General features: G+C 42.8%; 1 protein-coding gene and 1 long non-coding RNA gene across 9 annotated transcripts in view; one reads left to right on the top strand and one right to left on the bottom strand.

Annotated features, from left to right (window-relative positions):
• Positions 1-10,374, top strand: part of SCG5 (secretogranin V) — a 64,845-nt gene extending 54,471 nt beyond the window's left edge. For both annotated transcript variants that reach the window (XM_060619018.3, XM_060619019.3), the window contains exons 4-5: positions 6,058-6,111; positions 9,798-10,374. In XM_060619018.3, the coding sequence (XP_060475001.3) occupies positions 6,058-6,111; positions 9,798-9,893 (150 nt within the window). In that variant the 3' untranslated portion in view covers positions 9,894-10,374. The remainder of the gene's footprint in view (positions 1-6,057; positions 6,112-9,797) is intronic.
• The window catches only part of LOC132669310 (uncharacterized), a 55,834-nt gene that overhangs the window by 1,421 nt on the left and 32,097 nt on the right, over positions 1-22,316 (bottom strand). Inside the window, exons 6-11 of one of the 7 annotated variants that reach the window (XR_013556239.2) lie at positions 20,659-20,989; positions 19,416-19,466; positions 18,954-19,106; positions 15,899-16,011; positions 11,843-11,982; positions 10,490-11,005 (exon numbers count right to left, since the gene is read on the bottom strand). This is a non-coding gene — a long non-coding RNA (uncharacterized LOC132669310). The other 6 variants (XR_013556235.2, XR_013556234.2, XR_013556237.2 and 3 more) reach the window with 6 other exon arrangements.

Consider the following 22,316-nt stretch of genomic DNA (forward strand, 5'->3'; position numbering starts at 1 on the left):
TTAAAACAACAAAGCAATTTTACTTTTGCTTTCTCCAATATGCAATAATTCTTTTAAAAAATTTAGTGTTTATTTTTGAGAGAGAGAGAGAATGAGTGGGAGAGGGGCAAAGAGAATGGGAGACACAGAATCCGAAGCAGGCTCCAGGCTCTGAGCACAGAGCCCGGTGTGGGGCTTGAACCTACAAACCACAAGATCATGACCTGGGCCGAAGTGAGATGCTTCACCGACTGAGCCACCCAGGTGCCCCTCCAATATGCAATAATTCTATTTCTCTTCTTTTTCACAAACAGTTTGGTTAGGGAGAGTTGGTTCGTGGAGCCATTCTGAAGCCTACTAGTAGAATTGAAACATGTCAAATTACAGAGGTAGACATCTATAGGTTCTTGAATAGGATACTGAAATCATGAAAGTCTTCTATAAAAGAAATTATTTCTGGTGGCATATGGAAGGATGAAAGAGAGAAGAATAGATTAAAGGAAATAAAAAAGTGTAGGAAGTAATTCCAGTTATGAAGGCCATGAACATAGTAAATTTGAGTGAACCTCATCAACGTGATTAGAATCTAAGACATTTCGAAGGCAGATGGGGAGCCAATTAGAACTGGTATATGGCATAAATATAGTAGGAGGAGGATGGAAGAGCTATGTCAGGTTTATGTGAAATGGATGGCATGAACTTTTCTTCTGATGGAAATTTTTAAAGAAAGGAATAAAGAAGAGAGGGAGGTAGGAGGAAAAGAGGGGAGCAGAGAAGGTGGGGAAGAGCAGGAGATAACAGAGGAGCCCTAGGAAGGAATCCGCAGGAGACGGGCAAATCCACAGAAGCAAGGGCCAGTTTCAGCAAAGAACAAGTGGAAGATGCTAAGCCTGCTTCGTTCCAGATGCTGCGCTAGGTGCTTGATCTATAACAGTCTCTGAGACATGGTGCTGGTCTTCAATGAACTTACCACCTTGTGGTTGAGAAGAAATGTGAAAACACAACGAACCCAATGTAGCACGGTCCAGCTTCATGTTCTGGCTATGCTGTGATCACTAGGAGATACAATTACTGGCAAAGAGGGAAGATAAGGGCAGATAAGGAATATCTAAGATGGAGGGCTTGCACAGCCAATTGTACAATTGCCAGCGAGGAAGTTGAAGGCAACACTGAAGTCTAAGGTGAGAAGGGCCCCTGAAGAACGGGTAGGTTGGAAATGAGCAAAAGGAAGCAAGAGTGAGACTGGGAAAAGTGTGAGTGAGGGCAGAGAGCCCTTTTGAGGAAGCAGGAGAGATGGAAACTTCTCTCCTGCCAACTTTCCTTTCCTCTTCTTGAAAGCCTGGATAGATTACTATTACAGATCAATGACCAGGAACAATGTTTACATGCCTTTTATCATCAGTAATTATGTTTATTTAAACCTAAGTTTCTCTCATTTATTTTCTCAGTACCACCTGGCAGTGAACATGATTTGCTTGAACTTCACATGGTAGTGGGAATCAAGTACAGTAGTCTTCCCTTATCCAAGGGGGATGGAATGACGGTCTCAAGCTTGTCCTAAGCTCAACCAGATTTTAAGTTAACAAAGTAATTATCTTAAACAAGAACAGTGCACACAAGACCATGATTCCTTATATGCTAATAATGTTTGCCTGTCTTTGACATTGGCTGGAGCTCAGCTAGGTCTTTAGCAATGATTCATATATTAGAAATATCAGCGTCTGTCTCATTTCCTGCATTACTTTCTCTGTGTTAATGCATCAAGACACATTTTTTAAATGCACATCACATGCCTTCCAGGCCCTGTGTTGGGTGATGGGAATGGAGATGAAGAATAATAGTAATTGTATTTTATTATATGATAGTAAATAGTAATATTTATTAAGCATGTACTGTGTGCCAGACACTGTGCTAAATACATGAATTATCTCACTCAATCTGCCCATCCCAAACACGCCCATTTTACAGATGAGAAAATACAGGCTTAGGGGGTGTGAGTAGCCTGCTCAACACCACAGAGCTGATTATCAGCAGAGCTAGGATTTGAACTAGATCTTCTGGCTCCAGGAGTTCTTTAAAAACTGGTAGATTTCTTATCTTTTCATGGCTCATGGCTCATCATGTGTCCTGTACTGTGGTCCCATCAAGTCCTGTCTAGGACTGGCTATCTTTTGGATGGTGTGTGTGCCCCCAGTGTGGAGTGTCTATACCCAAAGGCGGCTATTGTGGGTGTCAGTCACCTCCTCCTTCACACAGTAATCGCTGACTGCTGCTTAGGAAAAAGTTCTCTTGAAAAGCAAATATTTCTCCTTTCCAAGCGCTTTTCATATCTTTTCCTCAGCCCGCTGGGTGATTAGGGTCTCTTTCTCCCATGGAACCAGCTGATCATGGCCAGAGCCAACTCCATGAGAGGAACAAGAAGCAAGGACTTTCTCTGCCTTTCCTTGTGTTTCAGGACCTCACACAGCTGAAGAGTCGAATCCTCTTCACTTTGGGTTCGTCTCATGTTTCCATGTGATTAGGTTTGAATTCTGCCTTTCTGATATGTTCCTCTTAGTGTTTCACATTGGGAGGCACATGATGTCACTCTGTCCCAGAATTGGTGACTTGTTCTAAGTGATGCCTGCCGGGTTTCTCAAGTGTAAAATTACTGTTTTTTTCCCCCTTTGAAATGAATCATCTGTGGGGAGGTACGTTGCAACTGTATAAATGTTTGGTCCCCATTAAACTTTCAACCAACAATCTTAGTCTTCATCGATGATACTCGCTAAAATCAGTCATAACCATGGTACTTGTAAAACAGTGATTTTTAAACTCTATTACTCATTCTGCATTTACTGGTTGCCATTTGACTCTAAACAACAGTCCCCCCTTTTATTCATTCATTTATTTAAAAATCTGTTTATTTATTATCAGTATGGATTGGTTAATTCCAATTATTTATTTTGGCATTCACTCTGTCCTAGATATAGCCAGCAGGAGTCTCCAAGTTGGCTTCTCTTTCCCTTTGACACATCTCATCACTTCTTGAGCACGTTCTTACTTTATGGGACAATTAGATGTTTCAACTCCATTGATCCTTAAACTTTCCCTGCCCTAGCCCTGGATCAGACATTCTCCATTCCCTGGTTCCATTTAGGAATGGAATTTGAAACCAAGATCTGGGCAGTTGTCCAAAATCTTGATGGCACAATAGAAAGCCCTTTTTGTGAACTCAAACCTGCTACTCACATGGAAAACAGGCTCACCGCTCCCCCATCCCTACCCTGTCTACAAGGAATGGGTATCAGGAGAGGAGGCTGTTTTCTTCTCATTCTTTTTGTATACTTCTTTCCCCCCACACTGTACCTGCAGCCCTTGCTTCACATCCATACAGTAATAGCAGGGCTAGTCAGGAATGCCCCAGCCACTTTCATGCAGGGATGGGAAACTCTCATCCAGCTAATCCTAACCCTGGCTCTTAGGGGAAAACCCAGGGACTGTCTCTGGGGAGGACAACTTGGTAAACCTTTGGCATTTCTTTTCAAATGAAGGTTCTTATTGGTATACTCTGCCCCACAACCTTCTCTTTTTTTATATAACTTGTTTTATTTTTTATTTTTTTAAATTTACATCCAAATTAGCATATAGTGCAACAATGATTTCAGGAGATTCCTTAGTGCCCCTTACCCATTTAGCCCATCCCCCCTTCCACAACCACTCCAGTAACCCTCTGTTTGTTCTCCATATTTAAGGGTCTCTTCTGTTTTGTCCCCCTCCCTGTTTTTATGTTATTTTTGTTTCCCTTCCCTTATGTTCATCTGTTCTTTGTCTTAAAGTCCTCATATGAGTGAAGTCATATGATGTTTGTCTTTCTCTAATTTCACTTAGCATAATACCCTCCAGTTCCATCCACGTAGTTGCAAATGGCAAGATTTCATTCTTTTTGATTGCTGAGTAATACTCCATTGTGTATATATACCACATCTTCTTTATCCATTCATCCATCGATGGACATTTGGGCTCTTAACATACTTTGGCTCTTGTTGATAGTGCTGCTGTAAACTCTGGAGTGCATGTGTCCCTTCAAAACAGCACACCTGTATCCCGTGGATAAATGCCTAGTAGTGCAATTGCTGGGTGGTAGGTAGTTCTTAGTTTTTTGAGGAACCTCCATACTGTTTTCCAGAGTGGCTGCACCAGCGTGCACTCCCATGCCCCACAGCCTTCTGAAGGAGTTGAACTGAATCGATGCTGCCTTGACCCCCCGGGTGGTACAGTGGAAGTTTGCCACCCACGGTTGACCAGCTGCCCCACCCCCTCGTTCCAGCTCTGGGCCCCCTGTGCTCCTGCCCACACAGGCAGATGAACCTGATGGTGCACATGAAGAGCCTCTGTCCTGACCTCCCAGCCCCCAGAGCCCTTCCCCAGCCTTGGTGCAAACTCCCAGATGTTCTCTGCACAACAGGAGTTGTTACGTCCACAGAAATGCAACTCCAGAGGACAAGAATGAGCCTCCCGGCGATGTGCTCGTTCTTTGAGACTGTGATCTGCACATCTGCCTTTTCTCCCTTCTAATATTAGATTGACCAGTTTCCCAAGTGAGCAGGAGACCGAGGCTGTGGCCAGTATTGGCCTATTGGGTACTCTAGATCCTTCACTCCCTGGTGCAGCCTCCCTGCATAGTTGAGGTTGGGCAAGAGATCCACATTGTAAATTGCGGGTGGGGTAGATTTTAATGAACATGAAAATGATGAAGCTCATTCTTGGCATCTGTCCTTTGTATTTCCAAATGTACCATTAAAAAAAAATCTCTACCCCCGTTCATGCTCTGTCTCTCTCTGTCCCAAAAATAAAATTAAAAAAAAAAAAAAAAAAAGTTGAAAAAAAAATTAAAAAAAGGGGCGCCTGGGTGGCGCAGTCGGTTAAGCGTCCGACTTCAGCCAGGTCACGATCTCGCGGTCCGTGAGTTCGAGCCCCGCGTCAGGCTCTGGGCTGATGGCTCGGAGCCTGGAGCCTGCTTCCGATTCTGTGTCTCCCTCTCTCTCTGCCCCTCCCCCGTTCATGCTCTGTCTCTCTCTGTCCCAAAAATAAAATTAAAAAAAAAAAAAAAAAAAAAAAAAGTTGAAAAAAAAAAATCTCTATATCCAAAACAGTTCAGAGGATACAAGTGTTGTATAAACTTGGTCCCTAACAGAACTCTGTCATCTCTTTAAAAAAAGAATCAATGGCAGTATATTTTATTTAGAGTAAGATGCAATCATCTCTTTTATGCATTATTTCCCTTTGGATGAAAAAAAAAACACAAGTCCCCCCAATACCCCTTCTCCCATTTTGCCTTCAGATTAAGTGTTCTTTTATAATCTCAGTAGGGAAACCTGTGGAACTTGTGTCTGATAGTCTAGAGCTCATTTAAATCCACTATGTGCTTGAAATACAGCAATATGTGGAAACACTTATACAAACTGTGGTAACAGAGCCCATTTTTTTTTTTTCTTCCCCCAACATAGCTTTCCTTCTGCCAAGAAGTTTTTTGGCAGTTTTTAAAAGGTTCACTCTATTAAAAATGTTATAGACCAAATGGTTTTCCTATTGTCTTGACTGGGGGCACTGACTTAAGCCACAGGAGGAAAGGTTGCAGAAGTCAGGATGTCTCATTTATTTACATAGAGGATTGTTATTAATAGTCAGACACTCCTCTAGAGAACAGTTTATGTGTACAGCTCATAAAAAGGGAGTTGGATACAAAAGTAAAATGAGATAAAACTGTTTGTTTTAAACAAAGGCTGTTCAAAGTGAGGAGCTGAGTTTCCAGTGCCTCTTGTGTTTTAGAATGTCGTATTTTCCTGTTTATATGATTGTTGGTGACACTGGTGTGCCTCGGGGCATTGCAGAGAACTTTATTAAAAGCTACACAACCACCAGTCTTTCTCTTGTGGTCTATCTTTCTGACGCGACATTCCTTTCATCTAACTTTGTTTCCAAAATATGTGTGTGCAAATATCCAGGGGGACACACCAAGTATCGCTTCTAAAATAGACGTTCACCAAATCTGATCCATAACTTCTGCGTTCGTGTTTTCTTTTCTCCCCATTCTAGAACAAGAAACTCCTTTACGAGAAGATGAAGGGAGGACAGACACGAAAGCGGAGGGTAATGTGTGGCTGGCTGAGCTGCTGGTGGGATGCCTGGAGCTTTCTGAGTGTGCCCCCTCAGTTGTCGGAAAGTAGCAGAGGCCTTTCATGTGCCATCCTGGGAGGGCGGAACTCGGGTCCCGTGAAACGAGGGCCATGCTCTTGGTTTCTGGGGTGGGCCCCCCATGACTCGGCACATGGTTTTGAGTGGAGGGCTGTTGTGTGGTGATCCCACCACCTCCACTGCATTTGCGAAATGGGTGTAGCGTCCCTCCCGTGGGTGTGGGAATTCGGGGAGCACGTGAGGGTGTCTTTCCTTAGAGGGGCTCTGGGTCGCTGGGGGCAGCTGTGCACACATCTGCACTGATTCTGTAAACACAAAACACAGGAACAAGGACGTGCTTGCTGAACTGCAAGCTCCAGGCAATAATTTTGAAGGAATGTAGGGGCAAAGGATGAGATGAACAAACCTCATTCCTCCTACATAGCTTTTCTTCACCTAGCCCAGCCCCCTTCCCCAGCCTTGGCACAAATTGATGTGAAACGCTCTTCATCTGTTACATTTGTTTGCCGACCGGTGAATTTGCTGCCGGCTTCCTTATTTACCATCTCAGGGCTGCCCATGGTGGGATGTTGGTCTGGGTGTTGTGCGTTGAGCCACTATGGTGTTGCCTCTTGTAAAGCTGAATGTCAAGTCTGCTTTGGGTTTCCAATGTATTGAATGGCAGCGAGACTGAATAAGTGATCAGTGACTATTCTGACAACCCACTGGTGCTCTAGTGGATAGAAGTGCCTGGCAACCCCCTCCTCTCCTCCTCTGACCAGGTGGAGGAAAAAGTTAAAGTCCTGTTATTATATAGCAAAGTGCCATGTGGTTACCACATTAGTTAAATGTACAAACCAAACCATATACTCAAGGCCACTATTTCTTAAAAACAGCAAGTGCCTGGATCTCGGCAAAGTTTGGGAATCTGGGCAGTGGTAGTTGTGGCCATTCTGCACAGTTCTGCCAAATCCAGTCCGAGTGCTTGAGAAGGCATAGATCTTCTGGACACGGCATTAATTCACGGGCCCCTGCAACAGAAAGTTCCAAGCCCCTCTGCTGCCTGACACGTGGCCAGTTTTGAGAAGCAAAGTTGTCTGGAAACCAATCTTCTTTGGGAGAGTTAGCAGGGTTATTAGGGGTTTTTCTTGGGTGATTACAGTTTCCAGTGGCAAATGGTGACAGGAAGGGTCTGAAGGGTGTAATGTGGTCTTGAGAGAACATCAAGAAATTCTATTTCAGGACCTCAGAATACACATAATTTACCGGTAAGATGGCTCGAGTATCTCCCCATGGCACAACAAGAACATTTCCAAATAAGACCAATGACCCACCCAAAATGAAAAACTTAGCATGAAGCTTTAATTGTCTCTACTTCCTGGCTCACCGTTCCTTGTACCCTGATTCGGCTAGTGACTGTGGGTCAGGATTTAGGTCATTTTTCCATGAGACCAGTGATTACCAAAACTCAGAATTCTGGCTAGGACACATGTTATAAAGGATTGTACTTTGGTCTCAACTTCCTCCACACAGGAAAGGCCTAGAATTTATGAAAATAAGGGTCATTTTGACCCAGTCGTATCAAATTCTTCCTGTTCTCAGACATCTACAAAAACCCATGGTCATACCATAAATCCTGGCCCCCTGGGGACTCGGGGACACAGAACTTGCTTCCCCTGCCATCAGGCCTCATGCGATGCTCCCATTGATTGAAGAGTTTAATCACCTGCTCAAGTGCACCCATCACCAAGGCTTTCTCCAGTGAAGCTCAGTATCTGCTGTGGGTTTCTAAGGCTCCCAATGGTTCTTCCAGTTATGAAATGGGAAAAAAAAATGTTCTCTCTGTAACCTAGCCATTCCCTCTCACCCAGGAGAGGAGATAGATACGTAAGTGCCTTGAGTTCTTCAGAGTATACTTAAAATCAAGTATCATTATTATTATTCCTTTTAAGTATAGGATTCAATACTGATGAACATTTATCAAAAAAGTTCAAGTGATTGCTCCTTTTGCTTCCTCACTAATTTACTCCCCCCCCCAACCCCCACCCCCCAGTATTTGCCATTTTCTGGGTCTAGGCAGAAGGACTTGCTCCTTTGAAAGTCCCTTTACCCAGAGGGATTCTCCCCAAAGTTACAACAGACCCCCAGGTAGTTTTATGTAACTTTATGTATTTGCTTAAATCTAATTGAATTCCACTTGCTTCATGAGTAGAAAGTCAACTCCCCTTTGCAAACTTTAACCATTAAGATGGATCTTGTTAATATCTGAGATCTATTTATCTTACTTAAAGAGCTTATCAACCTTTTATTCCCATATTTGATAAATATGGAAATCTCATATCCTTTTTTAATGTCTTAGAATTTTCAGGTAAATATTGTTACTAAAAAAACAATAAAGATATTTATGATATTGAGTACACTTCTTCAGTGCACGCTCGCGTCACCTACCCAGAAATTTTAATATGACTCTCTGGAGTCGGCCAGGCCATTCTCGTTGACAATCTCTGATGTAGAAAGCATTTTAGTTATTTTAAACATGTTAAAGATGCCTTCCCAGCGAAGTACTATGTTTTTGTGACGTGTCACTTTTCAGATATGAGGACGTTGCACACTTTGTAATTCTCAGTTTGTAACGCATTTTTGCTGGATGAGTTGGGCCTTTCGTGATTCATGCATTTAGCTGTCAGAATGTGGAAGGACTTTTACAAAATCTCTTTCGGAGAATGATCTGATCACCCTTCAAAAGAGCCAAGGCAGACAATGTCCCCTTGTCTAGAGAGACCCACCTGTGAACTGCTTCCATTCATTCATGGGGACTTGGGATGGATGATCATTTGTAACTACAGCCTCTTGCTTATATTTTTGTCCAGTTATTGGAAGAGGACTTCAATAAACAAATACCTTCCAAAACTTTCGAAATTTTTTCTGCTTGGTAAATACTATGTTATAAAGCTCCAATTACTAGTTCAAATCCAAACCTCAAAAAGTGGATATGTATTAAAGAAGGAATGGAAAAACCTTGACTCATTCAGAATAGCAACAGATGAGAGATTTCAAAGTCTTGAGTCCAAAGTAAAGGCACCTTGTGCAGAGCTTACTTCTTTTCTTTAGCTTTTGAACTTGAAGGTGGAAATGATTGCTAGGGTCACTGATGAATCCTCTTTAGGTAGAATGGAAGAATTAGGTAGCATGTAAAAATCAATACAGCAACAGGATGTCCTATGACCAGTCTACAGACACTAATTCCTACTTGATCTGTTGCCTTCTTTAGAACATTCTTGTAAAATATACTTTAATGCATTTCACATTCTCTCTTCCACTAAATAAGGCCATAGAACAATAATTTTATTTCATATGGGGCTTGGTATCTAAGTTGTAGTGAGAACTTGTTAGCTGATTCACTCCAAAGCTTTGTGCCAAAGAACTCTTCGGTTGTGTGCAAGACACAATTAAAGACATCTGTCAGTCAAACAGTGTTTCTCAGGCCACTGAGATTTTGAAGATGCACTGAAATAATCATGTGGTAGGTGGTAGGTACCACTGTTACCTTGTTTTTAACCCAGTAGTCCAGACACAATTCTCACTCACGTCTTTTCTTTTGTGAGATGTCTGTATCTGATGTTCAGGTATAATACCAAACTTTTTTTTTTTTTTTTCCCCAGAGTATCAATCCATATCTACAAGGACAGAGACTGGACAACGTTGTCGCAAAGAAGTCGGTCCCCCATTTTTCAGATGAGGATGAGGACCCAGAGTAGGGTGAGGATGCTGGGTAGAAACCCACACGGCCCATAGGCCTCAGTACTGCTTACGTGCACGTGTTATTAGAGCCCCTGTGAATGGCAGCATGTTTCTAATTTAGACTAGTATGGATGAAAAGCAGCTGTATTTTGATATTGCATTGTCCTTCACACCGATAGCTCTGCTTTCTACCAAATTAGAATAAGAGCTCTTTTCTTTTTAAATGTGGATCTGCAATGGGCATTGAAATTAAGGTGTATATATCAACAACAGTAAAAAGCAAGACTATGAATGAAATGTCCTCAGATTTCTTGCAATTTAAAATGGTGTTTTGGGCTGTGCTGTTTTGGCCAAGTCCGTAGAAAGCTGGCATTTGATTTTGATTATGTAGTTCACCCAGCCCTTGGGCATTGTTACACATCAATAAAGAAGGTTGTACTCAAGAGGAGGAGCGGACACATTTCACTTGCCTACATCTTAATAAATGTGTATGCAAGCCTTGGTGGGTGAGGCTTTTTTATTTAGATCATTATAAAAACAATTTACGTGCTTGCTAGAACAAACTCACAACACGACCTCATTTGATCTTAACACTAATGCTGTGACGTAAGTGGGGCTGGTAGTATTATCTCCATTTTACACGTGGTAGGACTGAGACTCTGGGCTTCCACAAAAATCTGGAAGTGGAGCAAGCAGTGCATGATGACTGAGGTCTTTGGCTTTGAGTTACTGTGTCTTATTCAGCAAATACTGGGTTTCTAACACATGCCAGGCACAGAGCTGGGCACTGTGGGTGCTTCGGGGGCTCAGACTGACCCCACCCATTCCTCAGGCAGCAGAGTATGTAATCCAGGTCGCAAGACGTCTCTCCATGAGCACAGAATAGGTCGGTCAGCGACACTCCGCTTTTAAAGTTCAGAGCTACAGATGCAGGCACGCTCCCCTGCCTATTTCTGAAAAGATGTGCAATTTTCAACCAGCTGAGTCCTCCCAAGCCAGAAAGGCAATTCAGTGGAAGGCTGGCAGGATGCAGTTCACTGGTGAGGTTGTTTCCATGCCTTTTACAACTCTTCACTGTAAAGAAGACAACAGTTTCAGGCTTTGCTATCATTGGCCTCGATTTCCTGGTCTATAAAAGGGAGACAGCAGTGAGAAAGCACTGAGGAGAAAGATCATTCTTGGTTTTAATTTTAATGAGTGCACATTAAGTCTAAATGCCAGTGATTTATCTAATAGAAACAGCTTGACTGCCTTCGTTAACACAGGAGTCTGTTACTATCACTTATAAAAACCAAGAAAGGTATTGGCACGTTTTTTCATAGCAAGAGGCATTTTTTTCTAGAGAGCATCAGCAGGCAGTTTTGCCACATCTCATAGCATGATTTCAGCAGCACCCTCGCCACCTGATTCCAAAAAGATAGTTCCCTCGCGTTCTAGAGCCGTACAGAGCTGGGAGGGCTTACCCTATGAATCTTGTGTTTTGTGGGCATGTAGTTACTTTTCATTTCAGTTTTAACTCTCTTAGAAAAACCAAAGGATACCTCTTTTTCTGAGGTTGGACAAAAGGAAGGAAAAATGGCTACAAGATGTTTTGAGGCCCCGAGGAAGGAAGCATAGGCAAAGCAGGAGGAGATAAGGTCACTGTGCCTGTGTTTGGCCCAGTTGCCCTCAGATGGGTTCTTAGCCCTCCCCTGTTGTCTGAATGACAGACTGGGTTTCCAAGGCTCCCAGGTCAGCTGACCTCTGCCTCCATTTAATATGAGGTCACCGAGAGGAGAGTAAAGGTGAGAGATGGCAGAAAACAAGGTAATTTGTTTTCTGTCTCCGTAGCTGCATCTTCCCCTTAAGGGCCCATCTCCCGCTAGGTGAGCATGGCTCCAGCCATCTTGCCTCTTCCCCTGGTCCCAGCGGCTCCAGGAGGCCATGGCCTCTGCCATATTGTTAATCTCTGGGTTATTTCACTTACCCTAGTAGGCTCTTCCATCACACGTGTAACCAGTTTTCTGTATTAAATTCCTTCTGTTTGAAATCTTTAGAATGTTTTCTGTTTTCCTTATTGGACCTTGACTGATAGAATCATCCATCAGGGGAATCAAGAATTAAGCACTGTGAGAAAAATGTAGAACAACCAATGTGGGGAACAGATAGCATGATGCTTCTTGATTTTTAATGTAAATATGATGCGTTTGGGGGAATATTGTTAAAAATGCACACTCTGATGCAGTAGGTCCAGGGTAGGCCTCAGATTTTGGCATTTCTTGTAAGGTGATGCTGATGCTGCTGGTCCATGAACAGCATCTGAGTAGCACAGAAATAGAGGATTAGGAAAAGCTGAATGGAAGTGGGGGAACTGCCCTGACATCAACTTAATTTAGTCTGAATCTATAAGGACCCTGTCAGCATTGTGTGGTAACCTTATCCAGCCACTCTCAGCACCTTGGGAAGAAAAGCAGAGAGGACAGACACGGGAGTGAGCCTCATGGGGGAACATCAAGAAGTCAAAGATCCTAAAACACCAGAGAAAGCAAACAGAGTTGTCCCATTTGAGATCTGAGCCTTTGTTATGGGTTGAGCCAAGACCAGTGATCCGAGAGGTCAAAAGAATGTAGGAAATGATGTAGACCAAAAATAAAGTCAAGGAGTTGGCAGTTAGGGGGACGATGAGTTTGGATTCTTTACAAAGGAAAAGTTTCAAGTGCTGGTAAATGATGTCTCAGTTGGGACAACTACAAAAAGGAGTCAGAATAGCGTGGAGCTAAAGATCAATGGACTCGGGAGAAGTAGAAAAACCATGAGGTCAGGGAACAAAAGGCAGAAGCATCAATGTGGGAGGTAAAGTCTTCACGTTAGAGGGGGTCAGCGTACCAAATTTCTGTACAAAGTCAAAGCTCCACCACAAGCTTGTAGAGTACAGAGTAAAAGTGAGAGCCAGGATATTCTGACACTAACTGGAATGCTATGTGCCTACACATTTTTATTTCTTGTTACGAAGTTCTAGATTCTCAAAGGGATCTGTGACCCTCAAAAGGTTAGAAATCGCTGTTGAGAGTAGCAGTGTGAGCCATGTTGGCAGTCACTAAGGAATATAAATGTTCGTTATGAGGGGTCCTTGAGAAAGAAAGAAGAGGACAGAAAAACTTCTCCCGTGTAGATTTCCAAAAGAGATCTTCGTGGTCAACCACTATCAATGACGTCACCAGTGGGTGAAAAACCAAGAGTTAATTCCTGATGGTTAGATCAGGCCAGCAGCACCTGAACCCACTGGTCAATCAGATCAAAAAGAGATGGTTATTATATGCCTCCTGGTGTGATTAATAAGAAACAATGTCAAGGAAATATTCTTGTCAAAACAATCTAACCTAAAACTCTAGATTTAACTCCCTGTCAACAGTAAGCACAGAGAGGAGAGAAACATGTTAAACACACTGCTGAGAAGCAATCACCAAAATCTAGAATGGAGACTACAGGACAAGTGACCTAGCATTTTTCAATGAATAAATATTAGGAATTGAAAACAAGGAGGTGGAAACTGTTCAGATTTTGTTTAATGCTTATTTATTTATATTGAGAAAGAGAGAAAATGAAAGCAGGGGAGGGGCAGAGAGAGAGAGAGAGAGAGGGAGAGAGACAGAATCCCAACCAGGCTCTGTGCTGTCAGTGCAGAGCCCAACTCGGGGCTCAAACTCATGAACAGTGAGACCATGATCTGAGCTGAAATCAAGAGTTAGACATTTAACCAACTGAGCCACCCAGGTGCCCCACTGTTAATAGATTTTAAAAGACTTAAGAGACATAACAAACCAAATACAATGTGTGAGTCTTATTAGTATCCTGACTCAAACAAATCAAATTAAAAAAACATTGATGTGGGGCACCTGGGTGGCTCAGTTGAGTGTCCGACTTGGCTCAGGTCATGATCTCACGGTTCATGAGTTTGAGCCCTCATTGGGCTCTGTGCTGACAGCTCGGATCCTGGAGCCTGCTTCGGATTCTGTGTCTCCCTCTCTCTCTGCTCCTAACCAACTCGTATTCTGTCTCTGTCTCTCTCAAAAATAAATAAACAAAACAAAACATTGATGAGACAATTGACTAATGACTGGCTGGATATTTGGTTTATTTAAGGGTTACGTGGTATTATGGCTATATTTTCTAAAAAGAGCCCTTATTTCTTAGCGATAAATTCTGAATTATTTATAGATAAAATGGTAAGATGTCTTGGAGTTCCTTTAAAATAATCCAGTGGTAGTGATGGTAGGAGGGGTATTGGGGGTATAGATCAATCAAGATTGTCTCTAAATTGATATTTGTTGAAGCTGGCTCATAGGTACATGGGGATTCGTTGTACTTCTATCTCTACATTTGTGATTACTTGAAATTTTCTACAATACAGACACAATTAATGGTTTACGAGTAGGTTATGTATGGTAAGCACTGACCTAGAAATAACAACATCGGACAAGGTATACCGCTTTACTGGATAAGGCTATGGAAAAGGTGAGGAAGCAAAAAGGAAGATTAATGAAGAGAATTTCCCTGGAGTGTTGTGAAGGGACCTAGCAGAGGGTTCCACGGAAGAGACAATCTGGTGGTAACGGTGGTGATGGGTCAGAGTCCGTGGGAGGAGAAGGGATTGTCATAGAAAGAGAAAGGTGACTGGAAGCAGTAAAGAAGGGGGACCTTCATAAGACGGATGGATGCAAAAAGGCCATTTCTTTCTGGGGGAGTCTGGGCTGGATCCACAGAAGAAACACACCAATTTTCCTGGGAGCTGGAAGGGTTATTAACTCACCTCTGGGGTCTGTTTATCTGCAACGCTCCAGCCAAGGATCTTTGACAACAGGAAGGTTGTTTATATTTCTCCCTGCCACCTATCCACAACACACACACACACACACACACACACACACACAGAACTAAAGAAGATGAAAGAAAGAAGAAAAAAGAATACTGAGCACAGTGGCCACAATGTAAGGCAAATGTGCCAGCATCATCAGCCATTAGACCTGATAGAACTCCCGCTGTGCGCACAGCCAGCTGGAGGCCCTGGGGAGCAGGTACACAGCATGAGGAAGACACACAGCCTTAGCACTGGAGGCGTTTACATTGGGAACATTCTAGAAGAGAATTTCCTCCATTCTTGCTGCTAGGAGAGAGAAAGTAGACCAAATTTCCTATTTACCCAGCTAGATACAAAAGGCACCAGAACCACTCTTTCCTCCTCCCCCTTCCTATGAAACTTTCAGAGATACCAAGCTTCACTGAGAAATGTCACAGATAACAGTCATAGCCCGAGGCATGGGGTCTGGGACCAGAAGTCTCCAGTTCTGTATCTGCCACAGCATCACATAGTGATCACTAAGGTGCCACTGCCTTGGCCCAGGGGGACAAGGGAGCCAAGAAAACAGAAATATTTTTTTTAAATAGCAAATGTCAGGTAGATTATCTGCTAGAGGAAGTTAGTCCTCCAGGGAGGACTATGGAGCGGACGCCAGAATCCTCAGGGGGTGGTGGGTGAGGGAAGGGCGTAGTTAACCATTACACTTACTACTTGGCTAGTGGGCATGCACAGAAAAGAAAGAAAAAATAGTGGTGTGGGTTGAAAATCGTTGAGAGCACTGTTCCTGGGGGTTTTTTTCATTCAAAGACTTATAGAAAATACTGATGTAGGTGTAAGTGTGCAGGGAGAGAAGCACCACCAAGAGATGGGAAGGTGGCAGCAATAAAGCTAAACCAATGAAGCCAAGGTTGTGTGAAAAGGTCCACATTTCAGGGGAGGGGGCGTTGCGAGTTACAAGGAGTGGTAAACAAAGACGATGGAGTTCAAGGTTGCTGAGCTGGGGTAGGGTTGGGCAGGATGTTGTAGGAGCTCCTGTTCAAAGCCTAGCAAATTTCACATCTGTGAAAGCCTCCATTTCTAGATCCAGTGATCTCATTATTACCACAAAATTGAAGCAAGATGAAACACAATAGTCACTGCTTTTTTTCTGTACCCAAGAACTGCACCAGTTTAGTGAAATCTTACCTGGAGCCTTTTTCTAGTGATGGTGCTGGGAGTCGGCACACATAGTTTGAGGAGTATCCACGAGAGCATCCAAATGGCAAGGAGCACCTGGTGGGCTGTTGGGTTCCTCGTCTCTGTGCAATCAACATAAATACGTGGTCTTTTATGGTTTCAATAATCATTCAGGTACATGCCTGGCAGGTGGTCCAGAATCTCCTTCCATAGGGCTCTTCCAAACAATTGTCTAAGAACCGTAGGAAACATCATCAGTCTGGAGTGGGGGGAGCAAGGATTGCTTGAGCACTGTCAGTAACTACGGGCATTTCTTTTAAAGAAAAAAATTTTAATGTTTATTTCTTCTAATGTTTATTTTTGAGACAGAGACAGAACACGAGTGGGGGAGGGGCAGAGAGAGAGAGAGGGAGACACAGAATCTGAAACAGGCTCCAGGCTCTGAGCTGTCAGCACAGAACCTGAGGTGGGGCTCGAAATCACAAACCGGGAGATCTTGACCTGAGCCGAAGTCGGATACTCAGCCGAATGAGCCACCCAGGCGCCCCAGGTATTTCTTGCCTATAGCATTACTGGTGAAACTTGACCTTGCTTAATTTTAGATATTTATCTAGACTCACATCCCAGGATGGCTGCCGTGGGGCTCCAGAACCGTGCTATGAAGTTAAAACGTGCTGAATTCACCGTCACAGCTGCTTTCTAGAGTACAATCCCGTTCCAGGAGCATGTAGAACTGCTCCAATACGTGCCACCTTACCAGCCTCTTCCCTCACTCTCTCTTCAAGGATCACTCAAAACCAGACTAGGTCTAGCTATGCCCTTTCCCACAACACTGGCCTCTGCCATACTAGAGAAGCTGGCATTTGAAACAGCCCTTTCATTGGGCAACCAGTTGACTCTTGAGAGAGAGCATTGCTGCACATACAAGTGGAAGATAGCTGAGATTCTTTCTGAGGTTCTGTGATTCATTCACAAATACCTCATGTGTCATGACTGTGCCAGGTGGGGAGACAAAAATGATTTATGAGCCCAAGGAACCCACAATGCAGAGAGCCTGAGAGGGTAGCGGGAGTCATGGCAGAATCTGTGCAGATACTCTGAAGACCCACAAAAGGACAGCTAACCCAGAATGAGTGGATCAGGAAAGGAAGCCAGAAGGTCTCGAAGAGGTTTTCTTTGCCTGAAGCATTTTGCCTTCAAAACCAAGAGGGAGAATGGAAGCTGAGTCTCGAAGAGGTTTTCAAAACCAAGAGGGAGAATGGAAGGCAAAATGCTTCAGGCAAAGAAAAATGAATAAATCAAAAGCGTGAAGGAATGTGCAAAACTATAGACAATAGCACGCATCAGGGTTCAGTTTGGAAGTAGCATAAAGGGTAATACGCCAAGGAAAGCTAAGAGATAAGCCTGGTGACAGAGGCAGAGCCCATGAGAGCCTTATGGGCCACACTAAAGGGTGTGGAGAGTCCCAACAGGATTTTATAAGAGGTAGGGACATTATCAAGCTCATATTTTACAAAGATCCCTGGGGACAGTGTGCAGACAAGGCCAGAGGATGTTCAAGTCTATAATCTGGACAAGAAAGAACAGAAGAGGGGAGAGCAAGGGAACTAGAAATAATGAAAGTTCAGGGCACAGAGAAATTCCGGGCCTTATGAGCCTGAGAAGCAATTTGTTGTTGTCGTTTTTAATTTTTTAATGTTTTTTTTATTTTTGAAGGAGAGAGAGAGCATGAGTGGGGGAGGAGCAGAGAGAGAGGGAGACACAGAATCCGAAGCAGGCTCCAGGCTCTGAGCTGTCAGCACAGAGCCTGACGCGGGGCTCAAACTCACAGACCAGGAGATCATGACCTGAGCCAAAGTCGGAGGCTCAGCTGAATGAGCCACCCAGGCACCCTGCCTTAGGAGCTATTTGTAAAGCTAGGCAGACTCAGTGTTGGCTCTGTGTGCCATCTTGATCTCATTATGTCAGAATATTTAGGCTTAAGTCTGGGAGAATATGAACTCCAATGTAATGGGTAGACATTCTTCCCAGCAATTTTCACCTAGATATACATTGAGGTCAGAGGTCATTCTTTCCCCCAGAACAGGTAGTGCTGTCTCTCTTCTCACTCTCCTCTGTGATATGAGACCTCACACATACTTCCAGTCTCTGCAGCAGGGCATAACAATAAGAGTTACTATATACACAGAGCAAGTTTTATATATGTGGTTCATTGAATCCTCCTTCCTCACATTTTTTCCAGGAAGCAATTGAAGCTAAAAGGTTACATGACTTAACCAAGACTCCACAGTTAGTAAGTGGCAGAGTTGGAACTTGAGGTTAGATCTCTTGGACACTCTTCCCCTCTATACACTCTGCTACTTGATACTCATTTGCTTATTATGTGTCTGCCTCACTCTACTGGATTATAAACTCTTTGAGACCATGGATTGTGCCTCATTTTTCTTTCTATCCTGGTACTTTGCTTAGGGCCTGACAAAGGCATTAACTTCTGAAAGAATGAACTTTGTGGGAGGTTTTAAAGAAGTCATAAAAACGTAAGGGAAGGGAAGCAAAAATAATATACAAACAGGAAGGGGGACAAAACCTAAGAGACTCTTAAATATAGAGAATAGAGGGTTGCTGGAGGGGTTGTGGGAGGGGGGATGGGCGAAATGGGTAAGGGGCATTAAGGAATCTACTCCTGAAATCATTGTTGCACTATACGCTAACTTGGATGTAAATTAAAATATACATAAATTATTAAAAAATTAAAAAATAAAGAAGTCATAAAAGGTTGATCACCCAGACTATGTATAAAGAAGGAAGGGGAGTATTATTGCCTCTTACTTGGGTACAGCTGATGTATTGGCATTAAGTTGTACATATGATTCTCAAGTCCTTTTAACACCAGCCAGTAGAACTTCCCCCCTCTTTCCTGAGTCACTGCCCAAATGGCAGCACTTAAGAAATGTCAGGGCACAGAATTCTAGCCAAATGCTTCAATTTGCTGCACTCCAGGGATAGCTGTGCATGACCTATTTATTAGAGAACTAGACCAGACCACTGTAGTGGTCCTGCTTACCTTGAGGGCAAATCTGTGGGCCGGCTCAGCATTGGGTCACATCACAGGCTTTCATCTGCCAGTGAGCCTCTGACCATGGGAACGTCCCAGAAGCATGTAAGCAGCACACAGGGCATAGGCCGCCTTTAACTGTATCACGTGCTCTGGCAACAGCTTTGGGAATTAGAACGAAGTGACTTTGGGAAACGTTGGCCAGTCAATGGGGACCTTGCCTACAGCCCAGGAAGACAGCCCCAAGGAAGAGTCAGTGAGGGGATTCAGTTCCATCCCTCCCCCCGACAAAATTCCCAGGACATTCACGAGATCCACCAAAAGCCAGACCTATTTGAAGAGGCATATCTCTTGAAAAAGGAACATTCCCTGAAGCCCGGGGTTTTCTAGCACCCTAAACACAGCAAAACTTGAGGTGCTGACGTTTTGCATGCTTAACTTCCTGTTTCTAAAGGAAAAGAGAGACTTTACCAAGACTTTGTGGCTGTCAGGCTGTTCCCTCCAAACAGTCTGGTGACTTCACTGTGGATGAATCAGAAACATATGGATCAAATTTCCTCCTAAAATACACTTCGGTTTGGCAATTAAAAGAAAATGTGTACGATATAGCAGATTTGGTGGCCACCAGCCCTGCAAGAAGGGGGTGGCCAAAATTATCATAACTATTTATTGAAAGAAAACTTGATTGCTAATGGGCACAGAAGAAACCATGGCAAAAACTGGCAAGAGATTTGTGGATGGCGCATCTTGGCTTCTGAAGCTTGTAAGCAAAGACAGGGTGTTTACAAAGATTCTAGTGGAAATGTGCTCTTGAATTTGGGTTTAGAAACATTGACTTAGAAGTTATAAAGAAAGATTCTTTTAGGAAAAGAGGTGCTACAGATTGGAATGAGATAGACCTACAAACTCCTTCTAACAGACTGACTATTCTACTGTTTAATGAAATTAATACGGCAGTACAGCTTGTCAATAAGCAGAAACCCACAGAAACCAAAAATGTATACACAGGAAACATAAAAATGCTTGTAATAGTTCTTAGCAGAGGCAATTGAACACACGAAGAGCGAGAAACATCTTAATAAACCAATTTGGCAATTTATAGTGATTTATCCACAAGCAGGGCATCATAGGAATTTTTCATTTTTTAGTGTCACTTTCCTGGGTAGGATTCATCACAATGACGTTCATTTATTCATTCGTTTATTCTTTCACTAGTAACTTACCTAGGACCTATTCCAGATGCCAAATACTGAGCCATGCTCTGGGATTTGGGTGTCTTATACAAAGATGTCCACGACACTGACTCTTCCCTCATGTAGTTTGTAGCAAAACACACAAATAAATCTTTAGCTATCTATGTGCAAATTGTTATGTACTTGATCCTGTACCATCACAGTTTAGCAGAGTAGTTAGGCACAAAAACTTTGTAAATAGATTTGCATTTGACCTTGAGTTCTGCTGCTTACAAGTTGGGTGACCTTGAGTAAGTTATTTCATCTCACTGGGTTTTAGTTCTTTCATTCAACATCTGGAAAAAGGTAATACCTGCCTCATCAAACTGATGTGAGGAGAAATTCCCTGCAATACAGCACCTATACTAAACTTTGATTTAGATACCAAATTTGGAATTAGTCAGATTTCAGTGCAAGAAACAAATTCTTTGCTCTGAATACTCCAGAGAAAAGTGATTTAATACAAGGAATTGGGCACTTACAAAATTATTTGACGACGGGGAGGAGCAAGAGGCAGGGACCCACAGCTGGGCTTAACTGGTCTCCAACGTAGCTGGGACTCATCAGAGATCAGGGTGCATTGGCTGATCACACTGCTGGGACTGATGTATGATACCCTCAAGGCCATTGTCCCAACAGGAATGCTGAATTTGCCTGCAGCTACTGTCTCTCATAGCAGAAACATTAGCAGAAAAATAGTTTTCCTCTTTTCATCTTCAAAATTGTGTGGGAGTGTATTTATTTGGTGTTTTAGTGCTTCCAGAATCCCAGTTGCCAGGGAATCAGCCAATGTAATTTTTAGTTTTCTAGCCCCTGTAACACAAAAAGGAACATAGAAATTGATGGAAGTAAGTATTGTGTGCCAGCTGACCATGTCCAAGATTTGAAGTACTTACCACAATGTTAATATACGAGAAGGGCTTGAATGTTAACTATGATTATGATAGATACACAAATCTAAGTCAGCATTCATAAACTACTATTCTAAGAAGTGAAGGTAGTCCATATCATATTTTCCTTCTCCACTTTGTCTAAAGCATATAACCAGGGAAATTAGATTTTCCATAACTGAAGCACAGGTAAATTGAATGCTCTGTCAAAGGTCTAGCCTAGTTGTTCTGATCTCAGTTCACCAATGCAGCATTTTGTTTTTTATTTTTTAATGTTTATTTATTTTTGAGAGAGAGAGAGAGCCTGCGCGCGAGCGGGAGAGGGGCAGCAAGGGGAAACAGGATCCGAAGCGGGCTCTGCACGGACAGCAGAGAGCCCGATGCAGGGCTCGAACTCACATACCGCGAGATCATGACCTGAGCAGAAGTCGGACACTTAACTGACTGAGCAGCCCAGGCGTCCCTCTAATGCACCATTTGATAACAACTTCAAAGGAGAAAGTGTGGTAAGATGGTAGATGATGAAATTTCAGAGATTACTGTCTTTTCAAAAAAAGAAACAAACCCTCTTACTTGATGTGATAAAGTAGGTTCTGAAGAAAATGAGTAATTATAGCAGGGATGTAAATGAAACTCAAGCTTTGTCCAGAGTGTTGACATGGGACCATTTTCCATCTCGCATACAGTGGCATGAACAAAAAGATGAAGGTGGAGTCAGTTTTTAGTTTAGTTTTTTTTTTTTCCTTTTCCAGTTTTTCACTATACTTTGGTTTTCTATTTTTGTTGGTTTTTGAATTGGACTTTTAGCTGATTTGTCCTGTACAGCTTTTGGAAGCTTTCAGATTGAATGATGCTGTTTTCCAGGGTTTGATGGGGACTAATGCATCATATTTAGATGGTTCCAGTTATTCAGTAAGGTCATGTTACTTTGCAACTAGTCAATCGTATCCTAGAGAACTCGGAATGAGGTTGCATAAGAAAGATGGGGTTATTTTTATTGTAACAGCAGATGAACTTAGAAAGTGAAAGGGGCCAGTGGAAGAGCCAGAAAGACAATGGACAGATGCCCCAACAGCCTATTCCTCCTCACCCCCTCCCAACAACACACAAGAAATTTTTCCAAATCACTTTTTACATATGCCTTGACTATTGATTCATCAAAGATGTCTTCAATGGATTCACAACTCAAACCACATTGCAGTCGTTTTTTTTTTTTTTTTCTAATAAAGAAAAGGATTGAAAATGTAAAT

This window comes from Panthera onca, chromosome B3 (genome assembly GCF_046562875.1).
Source record: "Panthera onca isolate mPanOnc1 chromosome B3, mPanOnc1 haplotype 2, whole genome shotgun sequence".
In the NCBI taxonomy this organism is placed as follows: Eukaryota; Metazoa; Chordata; class Mammalia; order Carnivora; family Felidae; genus Panthera; species Panthera onca.